This window comes from Tachypleus tridentatus, chromosome 7 (genome assembly GCF_004210375.1).
Source record: "Tachypleus tridentatus isolate NWPU-2018 chromosome 7, ASM421037v1, whole genome shotgun sequence".
Lineage (NCBI taxonomy): Eukaryota > Metazoa > Arthropoda > Merostomata > Xiphosura > Limulidae > Tachypleus > Tachypleus tridentatus.
This window is the reverse complement of record NC_134831.1, coordinates 62,385,814-62,400,285: the sequence shown is the minus strand read 5'-3', so window position 1 is coordinate 62,400,285 and position 14,472 is coordinate 62,385,814. Positions and strand designations below refer to the sequence as shown.

The 14,472-nt window shown below is 33.2% G+C and overlaps 1 protein-coding gene across 1 annotated transcript in view; it reads right to left on the bottom strand.

The window, feature by feature from the left end:
• The window catches only part of LOC143255808 (uncharacterized), a 116,089-nt gene extending 102,865 nt beyond the window's left edge, over positions 1–13,224 (bottom strand). Inside the window, exons 1-2 of the mRNA XM_076512067.1 lie at positions 13,044–13,224; positions 12,879–12,924 (exon numbers count right to left, since the gene is read on the bottom strand). Of these exons, the coding sequence (XP_076368182.1) occupies positions 12,879–12,924; positions 13,044–13,100 (103 nt within the window). The 5' untranslated portion in view covers positions 13,101–13,224. The remainder of the gene's footprint in view (positions 1–12,878; positions 12,925–13,043) is intronic.
• Positions 13,225–14,472: the final 1,248 nt, after the last annotated feature.

Genomic DNA, 14,472 nt, shown 5'->3' with positions numbered 1-14,472 from the left:
TATACTGAAATAAAAAGAGCTGTAACAAAAGTATTCTTATATAATTTACTATTTTCACGAAGTAGGAATTTTGTCGTGTTAGTGCTAATCATAACACCTGTGACGCTACGTTTGCATCTGAATCGAACGCCGTTGTATTATATTAGCCTGTGTAGATCTTTCTCATTTGCCACGATTAACTCGCCTCTCCGTAGAGGACGGACAACTAAAACTTCTAATACTAGAAGCAGGCGATATACAGTCTGTTAGATTTAACAAAAAATACTAACACCGAAGTTTCAATGAAATGTTGCTAGATAAAAGTAAAAGTACTTTATGTTTTATATTGCACTGATACCCTATGTTATAAACACAAACATAAGTTAATTTCAGACTATAACTAATTAAATAATCAATATTCATAAATTCCCCCTTATTCTTAACCATATAATGCCATCAGTGCTATCAGTTTCGCGTCTCTCAACTCAAATTTCCTTCCAATTTTGTTTTACAATAATCCAAAATTGCTTTAAGGTATTTGGGTTTTCTTTTGCAGCATAAACTGGTGTTACAAATTTTCAATTACATCTTAAATGGGTAAATGTGATGGCCATTTAATTCCTTTTCCATTATTAGCTCTTATCTTCGTCTCCAAATACCCCTAATTCATCAGGACTATCTGTTCAGGATCGTCGTCCTGCTAAACTACGACCAAAAAACTAACGTCCACTGAACAAATACTTGACGAACCATAATTTTGTGATCCGACTGTTCCTTTATAATATTATTATTTTTAACACAGCAATAAAACAACACAAAAACATTCCCACGTTGTTATATAGCAAGCTATATATGTCATTATTTTTAGTAAACACACTTACCTGAAGTTCTTTGGGCCTTAAAAACGAAAAAAAAACCTAAACTTTTCATAAAGCTTATCATATTTGTTTAATTTTTCCATAAAACTCGTTCTTTAAACGTTTAGTCTTTGGAAAACTTTAAATACATAATGCCGTTCATAACTGAATGTTAGCCCGGCATTACCAGGTGGTTAACGCGTTCGACTCGTAATCCGAGGATGGCGGGTTCGAATCCCCGTCGCACCAAATATGCTCGGCCTTTAAGCCTTATCTTTTATAATTTTACGGTCAATCCCATTCATTGGTAAAAGAGTAGCCCCAGAGTTGGCGGTGGGTGGTGATGACTAGCTGTCTTCCCTCTAGTCTTACACTGCTAAATTAGGGACGGCTAGCGCAGATAGCCTTCGAGTAGTTTTGCGCGAAATTCAAAACAAACAAACAACAGAATGAAGTATTAGGTTTAACGGCTTCAGCATTTTTTTTTTTAACATAACCATCTTCGTTGCCACCGCTTCAGTACATCTGTGACCTTGATTGTACGTTCAAACATACCATGTATCTTTATGTTTTACTTCCAGGGATGTTTTAAATATAAATCATCTTCAAATTATACGAATCACCTTTCTGAATGTTTTTTTTTTCTCTTTAGATATCAATTACTTTTAGCAGCCTCCACATTACAAATTTTCATTTGCAACAAAACGCTCTATGTTCATTGGATCTTCGAATCACAACTTGCGGGTTGCGGGCTCGAATCCCCGTCACATCAAACATCCTTGTCCTCTCACCCGTGGGGGCGTTATAATGTGATGGTCATTCACATTATTCGTCGATATCGATAAAATAGCATCCTAAAAGTTGGCGAAGTTGGCAGTGGGTGATGTTTACTAGCTGCCTTCCTTCTCGTTTGTCATTATTAGCCTCCAAGTGACACAATTTTATGTCTGCGGACTTATACAACTAAAAACCGGGTTTCGACACCAGTCTTGGACAGAGCACAGATACCCCATTGTATAGTTTTATGTTTAATAAGAAACAAACTATCACTATTATGTCAGAAATAACTAGCACAGGTAGACCTCGAGTTTAAAATTACCAGAAGATTAAAACAACTGTTTACTTTTGTCATTTTTCATTATAAAAGTTTTTCTACTGTTTTGTTTTCGATTTTATCGTATTACAGAGTTTTTTTTTAGCTGATATTCTCCATTTCGTCAACAGTACTAAATTAAACATGAATATATCTGAACCTATGGGTCTCTGAACAGTAGTATCTAATCTACATATCACATAAACTACCTATCAAATCGAATATACCAGGTAACTAAAATAAAAATGAAATATAATGTTAGAAACTATCAAATCGAATATACCAGGTAACTAAAATACATATGAAATACGATGTTAGAAACTATCAAATCGAATTACAAGGTGACTAAAATAAAAAGGAAATATGATGTTAGAAACTATCAAATCGAATTACAAGGTGACTAAAATAAAAATTAAATATGATGTTAGAAACTATCAAATCGAATGTACAAGGTAAGTAAAATAAAAATAAAATATGATGTTAGAAACTATCAAATCGAATTACAAGGTAACTAAAATAGAAATGAAATATAATGTTAGAAACTATCAAATAGAATGTACAAGGTAACTAAAATAAAAATGAAATATAATGTTAGAAACTATCAAATAGAATGTACAAGGTAACTAAAATAGAAATGAAATATAATGTTAGAAACTATCAAATAGAATGTACAAGGTAACTAAAATAAAAATGAAATATAATGTTAGAAACTATCAAATAGAATGTACAAGGTAACTAAAATAGAAATGAAATATAATGTTAGAAACTATCAAATCGAATATACCAGGTAACTAAAATACATATGAAATACGATGTTAGAAACTATCAAATCGAATTACAAGGTGACTAAAATAAAAAGGAAATATGATGTTAGAAACTATCAAATCGAATTACAAGGTGACTAAAATAAAAATTAAATATGATGTTAGAAACTATCAAATCGAATGTACAAGGTAAGTAAAATAAAAATAAAATATGATGTTAGAAACTATCAAATCGAATTACAAGGTAACTAAAATAGAAATGAAATATAATGTTAGAAACTATCAAATAGAATGTACAAGGTAACTAAAATAAAAATGAAATATAATGTTAGAAACTATCAAATAGAATGTACAAGGTAACTAAAATAGAAATGAAATATAATGTTAGAAACTATCAAATAGAATGTACAAGGTAACTAAAATAAAAATGAAATATAATGTTAGAAACTATCAAATCGAATTACAAAGTAACTAAAATAGAAATGAAATATGATGTTAGAAACTATAAATCGAATGTACAAGGTAACTAAAATAAAAATGAAATATAATGTTAGAAACTATCAAATAGAATGTACAAGGTAACAAAAAAAATGAAATATAATGTTAGAAACTATAAAATCCAATGTACAAGGTAACTAAAATAAATATGAAATATGATGTTAGAAACTATCAAATCGAATGTACAAGGTAACTAACATAACAATGAAATATAATGTTAGAATCTATCAAATCGAATTTACAAGGTAACTAAAATAAATATGAAATATAATGTTAGAAACTATCAAACCGAAAGTACAAGGTAACTAACATAACAATGAAATATAATGTTAGAAAACTGCATGAAACGTATTTTAACGCTATTCCATTCTTATTTATTATGAATAGCAAACATTGATCCCAATTGTTCTGCTTGTAGTGTATTTTGATGTCATTTCTTTCCATTCATCAGGAACAAGAAATATCGATCACGATTATTGTCAAGTTCCAAAACTTTTATTTGAACACGCTGTCAATTAGAACATACTGAGCTGAAAGTATGTTTATATTTAACTTAATAGGCGACCGTATAAATAATAGGTTGATACTTGTATTGCGCTGTAGAATCAAAAGGTTGAATCCTTATTTCTGTATTTATTCTAAAACTATTACTCAAAAATCTTCGATAAGTAAGTTTGGTTTGAATTTCGTGCAAAGCTACACGAGGGCTATCTGCGCTAAGACTAAAGGGAAGACAGCTAGTCATCACCACCCACAGCCAACTCTTGGGCTACTCTTTTACCAACGAATAGTGGGATTGACCATCACATTATAACGCCCCGCGGCTGAGAAGGCGAGTATGCTTGGTGTGACGGGGATTCGAACCCGAGACACTCGGACTATGAGTTTAGTTCTTTAACCACCTGGCCATGCCGGTCCCCGATAAGTAGGTGATACTTATTTTTGAAAAGAATATTTAATACGTCCTCTACACAATGACAGCCATAATGATTTTAATCCAAAAATAATAATTAATATGACTTATCTGACCTTCGTTTTTAGTTGTTGATAGAAAAAGAAACCGTTCAAAAACTAAAAGTGATCAGGTTTGTAATAAAAGAAATACGGATCAGGTTAGACGAAAGAATGGAGAGATACGGAATCAAGTACACTTACGAATTGAAATAAATATATTCGTAACTGCATTTCACATTGAGTACATTCATCAATGACGGAAAGGTGACATAACAATGTGCTGAGACAGGCACTACAGACACGTTTTAGAAAATAACAGTCGTTCAGTTAATGATGATTAGGCAGATTAACAACTTTGGTTTCACTATAAAGGAGTCATTCTTTTTCATAGCGAATTATTTGTTGTCAGTTGTTTTCTAATAAAGAAGTAATATGGAGTAGAATATGAATTCCGTTCTTATATATTCAATATAACCATGTTGCGTCACCAGATATGTTGTTTGATGTTAAAACTGTATTATAGGTAAGTTTAACAGTGAGATTATCACTTTAAGCCATGGGCTTTAGATTAATATAACTAATTAAACATCATATTATTAACATTTGTTCACATGTTTTGGCAATATTTTTGTTAAAACATACATTAGTAAAATAATGATATGAATAAGAATTATGTTAGATCAAAAAAAAAAAAGATTCTTGCTACAAAATTGAAAAACTTTAGATATAGTTTTAGAATTAATTCTACGTTTAAAATTTTTACCTACGAAACTCCTGTTTCTGCAGATATTGGATATATAAATAAGGAATTGTAGTTAAAACTAATGACGTAGAACAGAACCATGAAGTGCCAAAGAAGTATAATAATTCTGTGTAGCGCAGTGTCTGGAATTGTGTTAGTCATAAACCAATAAACAAGAACTTAAACCTGTCATGAACATATTTTATGAAAACAACCAGCTTGTTTTATATACTTTAAGCGAGCGGTTGAAGAATTTTCTACTTTTTCAGCTACCATTTCTGTAGTAATTTCGCCAGCAACAACTCTGCTACAGGTCTCACACTATTTTAAACGAGGCTGATACCACAAAGTTTCATAAGTTCAATTATTACAATCACCACATTGCAGTCGGATTCTCTCTGGTTTGATATTTGTCTGCTCTTGTAACGCTGTAAACTCAAGTAACCTAGCGTGTTGGTTTACAGTGAGGGTCTCGTAGCTATTGCGTACTGTTCGATCAACACAGAAAAATGATTTATAGAAATAGTTATGTACCGGCAACAAGAGTCGTATATTATGAAAGCAGTAAATTTCACACGACTGATAGCTGACTGTCTGTTTCGTTTATGCCATATGCACACGAACAAGGATCCGCAGGAGCTAGACTATTAACGATTTTTGTGCAAATGTGTGAAATATTCATAGATACGCCACCTACGTAGTAAACAATTTGACAACAATTTTAACACTTGGTTGCGCTAATGGCATCTCATTATACTGTTAATACTTGGAAAAAATCTTAACCTCAAATGAATGAATGGATTACTGATTTCAAATTTCATTATAAACACACTTCTACTTTTTGAACTTGCTTCCTTTATTCAGTTTTAAACATTAACTAATGTATAACATAGTATAAAGATAGCTGTCTATCTCTTTATAATGAATTTATTATAATGTATTTCACAATATAATTTTATTTACTTCCTCTCGTATCGTCTCCCGCTAGTACAGCAGTAAGTCTACGGAGTTACATAGCTAAATTGAAGGGTTCGATTCCCATTGGTGGGTTCAGCAGATAATTCGATGTGGCTTTGCTATAAGAAAACACACTCACCCTATCGTATTACACCCTACGTAGCACAGCTGTATAAGTTAAAAAGCAACGACCTTTACACTCTAGATAAATATAAATATATTTACTGACCCTGAAGAAGCCGCAAAAACAAAACGTTGGTTTAAACAAAAATATCTTTTTTGTATATTTATTTGGAATGTAAGGGTCGTTTTTTCTTAACTTTTATCAATATATGTAAATCTCTGCAGTATACATTACAAATTTTGAAGAGGACAGCGAATTTACAATGCCAAAAATTGAGTTTCGATACCCGTGGTTGTCAGAGTACAAGTAGCTTGTTGTATAGCTTTATGCTTAACTACAGAACAATAACAACAACTATCGTATTTAAAAACACTACATATACATATCTAAATAATATAAACAGCCATTAAGAGATAACAGAAGTATCTAATAGCCGGGCGCAATGAAGTGAATAGCGTGTTCGGGCTGTAAATCCGAGGGTTTATGTGTCGCGACCTGTTTCAGACCTCCGCACTGGGCTACGAGAGTTATAAAAGTGTTTATCAGGTCCCAATCTTTCGTCACAAAATCATGGCTCAAAAGTTGAAGGTAGATGTTGTTGAGTAGATTACCTTCCTTCTAGTCTATCTTATCAAAATTAGGGAGAATAATTGTGCAGGTAGTATTCGAGTAGCTTTGCCAGAAAATCAAAAAAACATATTATAACAACCTATTGTAAAAAAATACAGGTTCTAAATTAATAGAAGTAGTAAAAAAAATATCCATTTAAAAATAAAATCGTTTTCGGAAAATATCCATTTCCTGACATGTCTAGAAGATATGTTTGTTTCTTTGTTTTTCTGTCCCTCCAGTGTAATTTTAGTCACCACGTCTGTAAATAAATGGTACACAAGGTCTTTCTGCTTTATCCGCTCCTAACTTAGCAGCGAAAGACTAGTCACCCATTGCCAAATTTAGGGCTACTCTATTACCAACGAGCAGTAGGACTGACCACACATTATAATGCCCCTATGGCTGAAAGAGCTAGGATGTTTGGTGGAACATGGATTCGAACCTGCAACCTTCAGATAGGAAGCCAAGCGCCCTAATCACATGGCCATGCCAGGTTTTACTCCTTTTATCAGCAACTACACTGCCCTTCGGTACAATCAATAACGTTAATTTTGAGCGTCTTCCCGCCTATCACACAAGAATCATTCTAAAATCTCTGTTTGTGTGTTTGCAAATGAACGTTAAAATGTATATCAGAACAGCTGGTATGGGTATTAACACTTTTATTGATAAGCAGAGAACAACGTTTCGACCTTCCTAGGTAATCTTCAGGTTGACAAAAAGATGACCTAGGAAGGTCAAAACGTTGTTCTCTGCTTATCAATAAAAGTGTTAATACCCATACAAGCCATTCTGAGATACAATTTTATATTAAGTGGGTTTCTCGTCATCAAGAAATGAACACAAAGCGTCTCGTTTGGCGTCTAGTGAGTAAAGAGTGACATACAAAATGTTATTAATAATACGAGAGTGAGGATACTGATTGCTTTTAAAAATAATGAATACATCTTAAAAAAATTAATAAAATATAACCTTTACCATTGAAAAGTTTACTTTTTCTTGTGCCAAAAAAAAAAAAAAGATTCTGGTGCCAGCCAGTGAATGTCTGTTTTTTGTGGGTTTTTTAGCAATTTCAAACTGTCTTTCGCTTGACCTAAAGCTTATAAATGTCCCTGATAATTTGTGTTTAATAAACACGTTGTAGAGTCAGCCTCAAATTTTCTTTTGTAAGCCACCCCCGCTCCACTTGAAATGGTGCTTAAATGTTATATCGTACGTGCTGTCTGAATGCTATACGTGCTATAAACGTTCCTCAGGGAAAATATCCATATTAGTGTGTATGAAAACAGTTACACTCGAGCGATTCTCTTTTGTTGTAAGATTAGTATTTTCTGCATCACTATAAACTGTTCTACACAGTTCATCTACTTAGGAATTCTGGATACAGTCCAGAAATTTAGGATTTCTGGCTAGTTAGGAATTCTCAACACATCATGCTGTTTTTTCAACTTCACCTCCACATAACAAGAAATAAGCGTGTTTTTATTTTTATTACTTTTTACGATAAAATGTTTCAAAACACATTTTTTTTATTGATGTCCGTGTTGCTCATTTCTTGTTCTTTAGGTTTCATAGTATGGAATGTGTTCTTAATTACTCGTTTATTCATGCAAAGCAACAGTTACAAATAATCTACTTCTAAAGGGATACTAAAAATATTTTGTACTAAAAAAAAAAATCTGCTCACCTAGACTGTAAGCCTACCAAGTTTAAACACGTATGTTGAAACTTTAGTTTTAAATCTCTTTTGTACAGAAGCTTCACTGAAATCGAAAATAAATCCTTGCTTTGAAGTTGGACACCGCACTTTAAAAAAAAATGATTAGTTCCCCAAAAACTATTAATTCAAAAATAGTAATAAAATATATGATATCACTTGAGTTTAGCTTTTTTGATGTATATTTCTACTCATTTCTTGGAAACTCTTTAGAATAAAAACTGTAAAAAATGAATTCTATTTTAGCTCTTTTAGTAATGGATAGAATCTAGAGGTTTCAAAACATTAAATCATGTATGAACTTCGATAGAATAATATTAAAATGCTCAAAAGTTCTTCTTATTTTTCACAGTTGTGTCACAGAATGAGCCATCCCATAGAACATATTTTCAAAATGTACCAAATGTCTCCTGTCCAAGCCAAGTTCTGACAATAAAGAACGGTGTTTAAAATGGAACGCAGAAATCTGTTGCAATTGACAAACTAGGAGCTCAACACCAGAAACCATAACGTCTACAAATGGGAATACGTAAGCAGTTGAAGGTAATAAATATGTACCTTCATGTATTTACCCACGCCAACCCAACACGTTTACCCCTGTTAACACGCAAAGGGTATGTCATTTATAGAACCGTCACTCATTCTGAAGCATAAGACTACAAAACGTGTAGATGACCTCCTATTAGAAGTGTTCAGTTTGCACTGTAGTTAAACGTAGAACCATCGCTGATTCTAAGGCACAATACTACAGAACGTGTAGATAGATGACTATATGTTAGAAGTGTTTGCTTTAAATTGTAGTTAAACGTAGATTTATTGGTGATTCTGTTAGAAGCGTTAAGTTTGTACTATACAAGTATATCTCTCAGAAGTGTCTAAATAGATATTCAAAAAATGCCGATTGTGAAAGTTTAGTAAAAAGACCATGAGGAGTAAACATTCATAAGTAAGCAACAAAAACGTTATATATAAAATGTGTCAAAACTCAAGGAGTGTCACCTATATAGTCTTAAGAAATCTCGAGTGTGCAGATAGATAACAGAGGCAAGTATACGATCTATAAGAAGGATTGAAGCTGACAACAATTTTTTAAAACAATGCGAACTGGCCACGAACTTATTCGTGTTACGTGAAGAGCGTTAAAACGTCGAATTTGAAAGAAGTTGGATGCGTTTTATTTCGTTACAACGGTTATTTTAGGATTTTTGCCTACAGTGCCCATATTTTTCTAAATAGCTTCTCGGAAAAAACGTAACGTATTGAGTGAAGACGAGGTAATTAATGAACTATTTTATGATAATTGGTCAGAAATAGATATCACACAGAACTCTAAAATATTTGAAGGAAATCCAGAGGTTACTGTAAATCCATCCAAACCCGAAAGTACTGCTGCCGTGATAAGTCTAATGTTTGGTGATGACTAGCTTGAAATGTTTTGTCAGGAAATGTGTACTTACCATATTTAAACTGCAGAGAACATTGATTGCCATTTAAAGGTTTTCAATGGTCTGAAGTTACACTTACAGATATGAGGAAATTTCTAGGCTTTATTCTACTAATGGGACAGAAAAGGAAATATAACTGGAAAGATTATTGGTCAACATACCCTTTTTTTTATCAGCCCAGTATTTTTGCAGACAATGAGTCGAAACGGATTTAGACCAAGTTTGGACACATTGGCATTTTCATGATAACCAGAAAATGGATGAGTCTTCGGACAGGCTCTTCAAAATTCAACCAGAACTGAATTATTTCCTCAATAAGTTCAGGACACTGTACAAACCAAAGTAACAGTTGTCACTGGATGAAGGCATAATTCCATAGAGGGAAGGTCAAAGATTCCGAACATACACCCTGCAAAAACAATAACATATGACCTGCTGGTGAGAATGGTGTGCGAGGATGAAATAGGTTATATTTACAACATGGAACTTTATTCTGGAAAGGAGGAAAATTGTAGGGAACTTTTTCAGTCTCACTTCCACTCTTAGATTTGGCATCACATATACTAGAACAATTATTACAACAGAACTTCCATTATAAACCTGTTCCTAAGACATAAAACAAGAGTTTGAAAAGCAATCAGAATGAATAGGGGTTGTCTCCAAATCTAAAGTTTCAACAACGAAAAAAGATGAAACAACGTTTTGTAGAAAAGGTGATGTTTTCGTTTTCATATGAAGAGACAAAAGAGAAGTGAGAATGGTTTCAACCATCCGTGACTCATCTGTTTCTACCATAGGAAAGAAAAAACAGAATGACTGGAGAATAAATATAACAACCTGTGTTTGTTCTCCAATACACACATGAAAGGTGTTGATCGAGCAAGTCAGTATCTTTCATACCACCACTCTCAGTGGACAAGAAAGGTAGTACTTTATCTAATAAATTACGGAAATTTCAATTCATATGTTATTTACAAAGCCCCATATCAACAAAAAAATTAAATATAAACAGTATCTCCTCTCTATGGTAAGAGAATGGATTACTGATAAAGAGAAAGAAGGCTCACTGGAACCAGAGAAGGTTTGTTTGTTTATTTTTGAATTTCGCGTAAAGCTACACGAGGGATATCTGCGCTAGCCGTCCCTAATATAGCAGTGTAAAACTAAAGAGAAGGCAGCTAGTCATCACCATCCAACTCTTGGGCTACTCTTTTACCAACAAATAGTAGGATTGACCGTCACATAATAACGTCTTAAAGACTGAAAGAACGAGCATGTTTGGTGTGACAGGAATTCGAGCCTTCGAGCCTCACATTATGAGCCTTAACCACCTAACCATGCCGGGCCCACCAGAGAGGACCGAATCCCATCCATCATCTGAAAGTACAAGGACAAATCCCACATAGTAATCCCCACAGAAAGACTGTCTGATAACACGAAGCAGCATATTTCTATGTTAATTTCATCTACAGAAAAAAAAATTCCTACCAGAGTCTGTAGAGTTTTTACTGCCTATAAAAGAAGTGAGACACGGGATATAAACAAACTTTATACGTTTCCACTCCGTATAGAAATATGTTTTACAAGATACCACACTTTAAAATTTACTAGGTGTTTTCGTGTATATACTGTGTAAGTTTAAAATAAATAATAAAAAATATAGTTGAATTATGAACAAAATAAAACTCTTCCGAATCCTTTCAAAGTCAAACTTCTAACAAATAGCCCATAAAGACCCTCTGCACGAAACACGAGTAAGCTCATGACTCGTCCGCAATGTGTTAGGAAGAGTAGTGTGCAGTTAAAAGTATCATGTAAACATATTTATGAGTTTCAAATTCACAGCCACGAGAAACTCACGTGTACGGTTACAAAAAATCATTCATACAGTATAGTTAGAAGAAAACTCATGTATACAACGAACTACAAGAAGATAGAGTAGACAGCTAAGACAAATATAATAACAAATAAACAGTTACAAGAAATAAATACAAGGTTTTTGAAATTATTAAAGTAAAAAGTTCCAAGTGAAGTGCATGTCCAAAATAAATGATGCTTACTTTACAGATCGTGATGCATATTTGAATAACCAAATTGAGGACCAAGAAAGTAAAGTGGAATTTTATACTCACAAGACACAACATGTCCCAAAGCTGTAAACTTTACGACTACAGATAGCATGAAGTTCATATGTAGGTGGCGTAGAAAAAATATTATAAATTTTGTATAGTATTTCTATTCCTTAAAAAAATAATGTTAGAAATGAAATTCCTACGTTGATTCTACATATCAAACTTCTTTACAAACGATAAGTCGACTCTTTCTATGCAACAAAACGTTACAAAGTTACATGTACAATATCGGTCTAGTACGCACAATCAACAAGCGTTCCTCTCTACCGAGTCAAGACACATCGAGTTTACAGAGTCAGCAACTCCTTGTGTCAACAGAATCAAAATGCATTAGACTATACAAGGTCAAGAAGCATTGAGTTTACAGAGTCAACAGCGCCTTGTGTCACAAAATCAAGAATGCCTTAAGAACGTGTCGAGTTTACAGAGCTAGATGTATCATATGTAAATAAACATAGGTAATACACCTAGTGAGAAGCCAGACACGTTTACTGATAGTTACGTATAATCATAACGAACATTCACAAAATTATAACGTGTAAAAGTCTGAAATAAAAACAAGCACCATAAATAGACATTATCTGGCACACTAATTGGTGTATAAGAAGACCCCCAAAAAAAAAAAACACACACGTAGAAATCCTTTTCAAATTAGTATTATTTTTGTTAGGTAGCTAGAACAATGAAAAGTTGTTATTGTACGCCTGTTGTCTTGTTTCGGCACACAAACCAGAGATGTTGTTCAAACCAAGAACTAACTAAAGACCGAATTTCTATAGATATAGATGAAGCCATAATTTCGGTTTAAAATGTTACAGCCTACATCCAAGAGACATGTGTAACGATTAGTTCCACAACATTTTACTTCAGCTTTTATTGTAAATTTGTGCTAAAATTATTTGAGATTCTGTTATTTTCCATTACTGTTAAGAGATGTCAAAAAGTGAATAAAATTATATTTCCTTGTGTAAATAATAAAACAAAAGCTTGTAGTCATCACACACCTGCAACTGGAGAAAGCTTGGAAAGGACGCACCATCGATTCTTCCACTGAAACACAAGAAATAAAGACATAATTGACTTCCAAGCACTAAAAGTGAAAGTTCTTATCACACTAATAAAAACCTTACAGACTTGTAATTCATGTGAAACGTATAACTAATACTTACCTTCCTCCCATCACGATACTTCACAGATCCTTCCACGATCGTTCGGGAATCGGCCATAACAGGTTTGATATAATCCAGATAAACTTTCGACCTTAACTATTCACATAATCTTGCGGCTTCTCCCGTATTCTATCGCCACATGTCCCTTTCTAGCCATATACCACACACGCAGTGGCACTAAAGCGTCTAACGCTTTCGACTAATAAACAACGGCTGGTGTTTGGTACGCGCGAACACAGTGCCACCTCGTGATGTAGCCGCTTTCTTGTAATAGCATGAAAACTGGCAACGTATATATTTCACGAGATTTAGTGCCTGTTAGAGAAAATAATTAAAAAGGAAGTTAAGTAGAAGCTAAATAAATACTTTAACACCTTCAAACAGCTTAAGTGAATTTTAAAGCACAGAAAATACCTGTTATTAATAGTTATAGCAACTTTAAATGGTGTTTTATTGTTAAGCCCAAAGCTACGCAATTGTTTATACTTTTTGTTTCGTTAGCATAAAGTTACATAGCGAGGATTCTACCTTGTGTCAACCAAAATAACCAAAGCCATGACACAACTCATATCATTATAACTCCCCAACCTAAGCGTTAAACCACTAAGAGACATTATTATTATGTCTGAATAACACTTTGCAAATCATAAAGGAGGATCAGTTTGAGATAAGAGAGGCGGAAGAGTCTGTTCATTTCACTCAATTTCTCCAATATTTTCGTCATGTGTTATACGTCTGTTTTAATCTACTCTGTCCGGTTATTTCATTCATAACATACAAAAATGAAAACAGCCAACAGAGAACAAACGCCTTAGAATTGTTGGAAAACAAATAATTCTGCGCTACCCTGTACTTCTACTAAAATTTTCTTTTTAAGTTATCTTTACGGTGTCATTATGTATGTCAGCTATTCGGTAATATTTTTAAATTTCTACAAAATTAAACCCTATTGAGACAACTTATAAATCTGGTATAATGTAAGTGTATTTTATATTAGGTTTTATATTAAGAAATTTTTACTTTAAAAAATAAGCGCATGGTGTTTAGCTTGTAGGGCCAAGTGACAACAATGAACTTTTTATTTAATTTTCTTTCACTGATTCGGATGTTTAAAGAAGATAAGATGAGAAACTGTTCATGATGTGGTCTGAAACTCTACGTTTCTACCAAATAGAAAAAACAACAACACATTTCGAATGAAACACAATTAATTGAACTTCGACAAATAAAATTGCATATCTAGCCTTACAGCACCTTTCATGTTTCTCTTCTACAGACAGGTGTTTGTATATTGTGTGTATTTTAAGGACGTATTCAATTTTCATTTGTAAATATCTGCTATGCACAGTTTGGTACTCAGTGCTAAAATTACGCGTCTAATAATTAATCACACTTTTCAGGAACACAACAGCACTTTGACTATCAACAA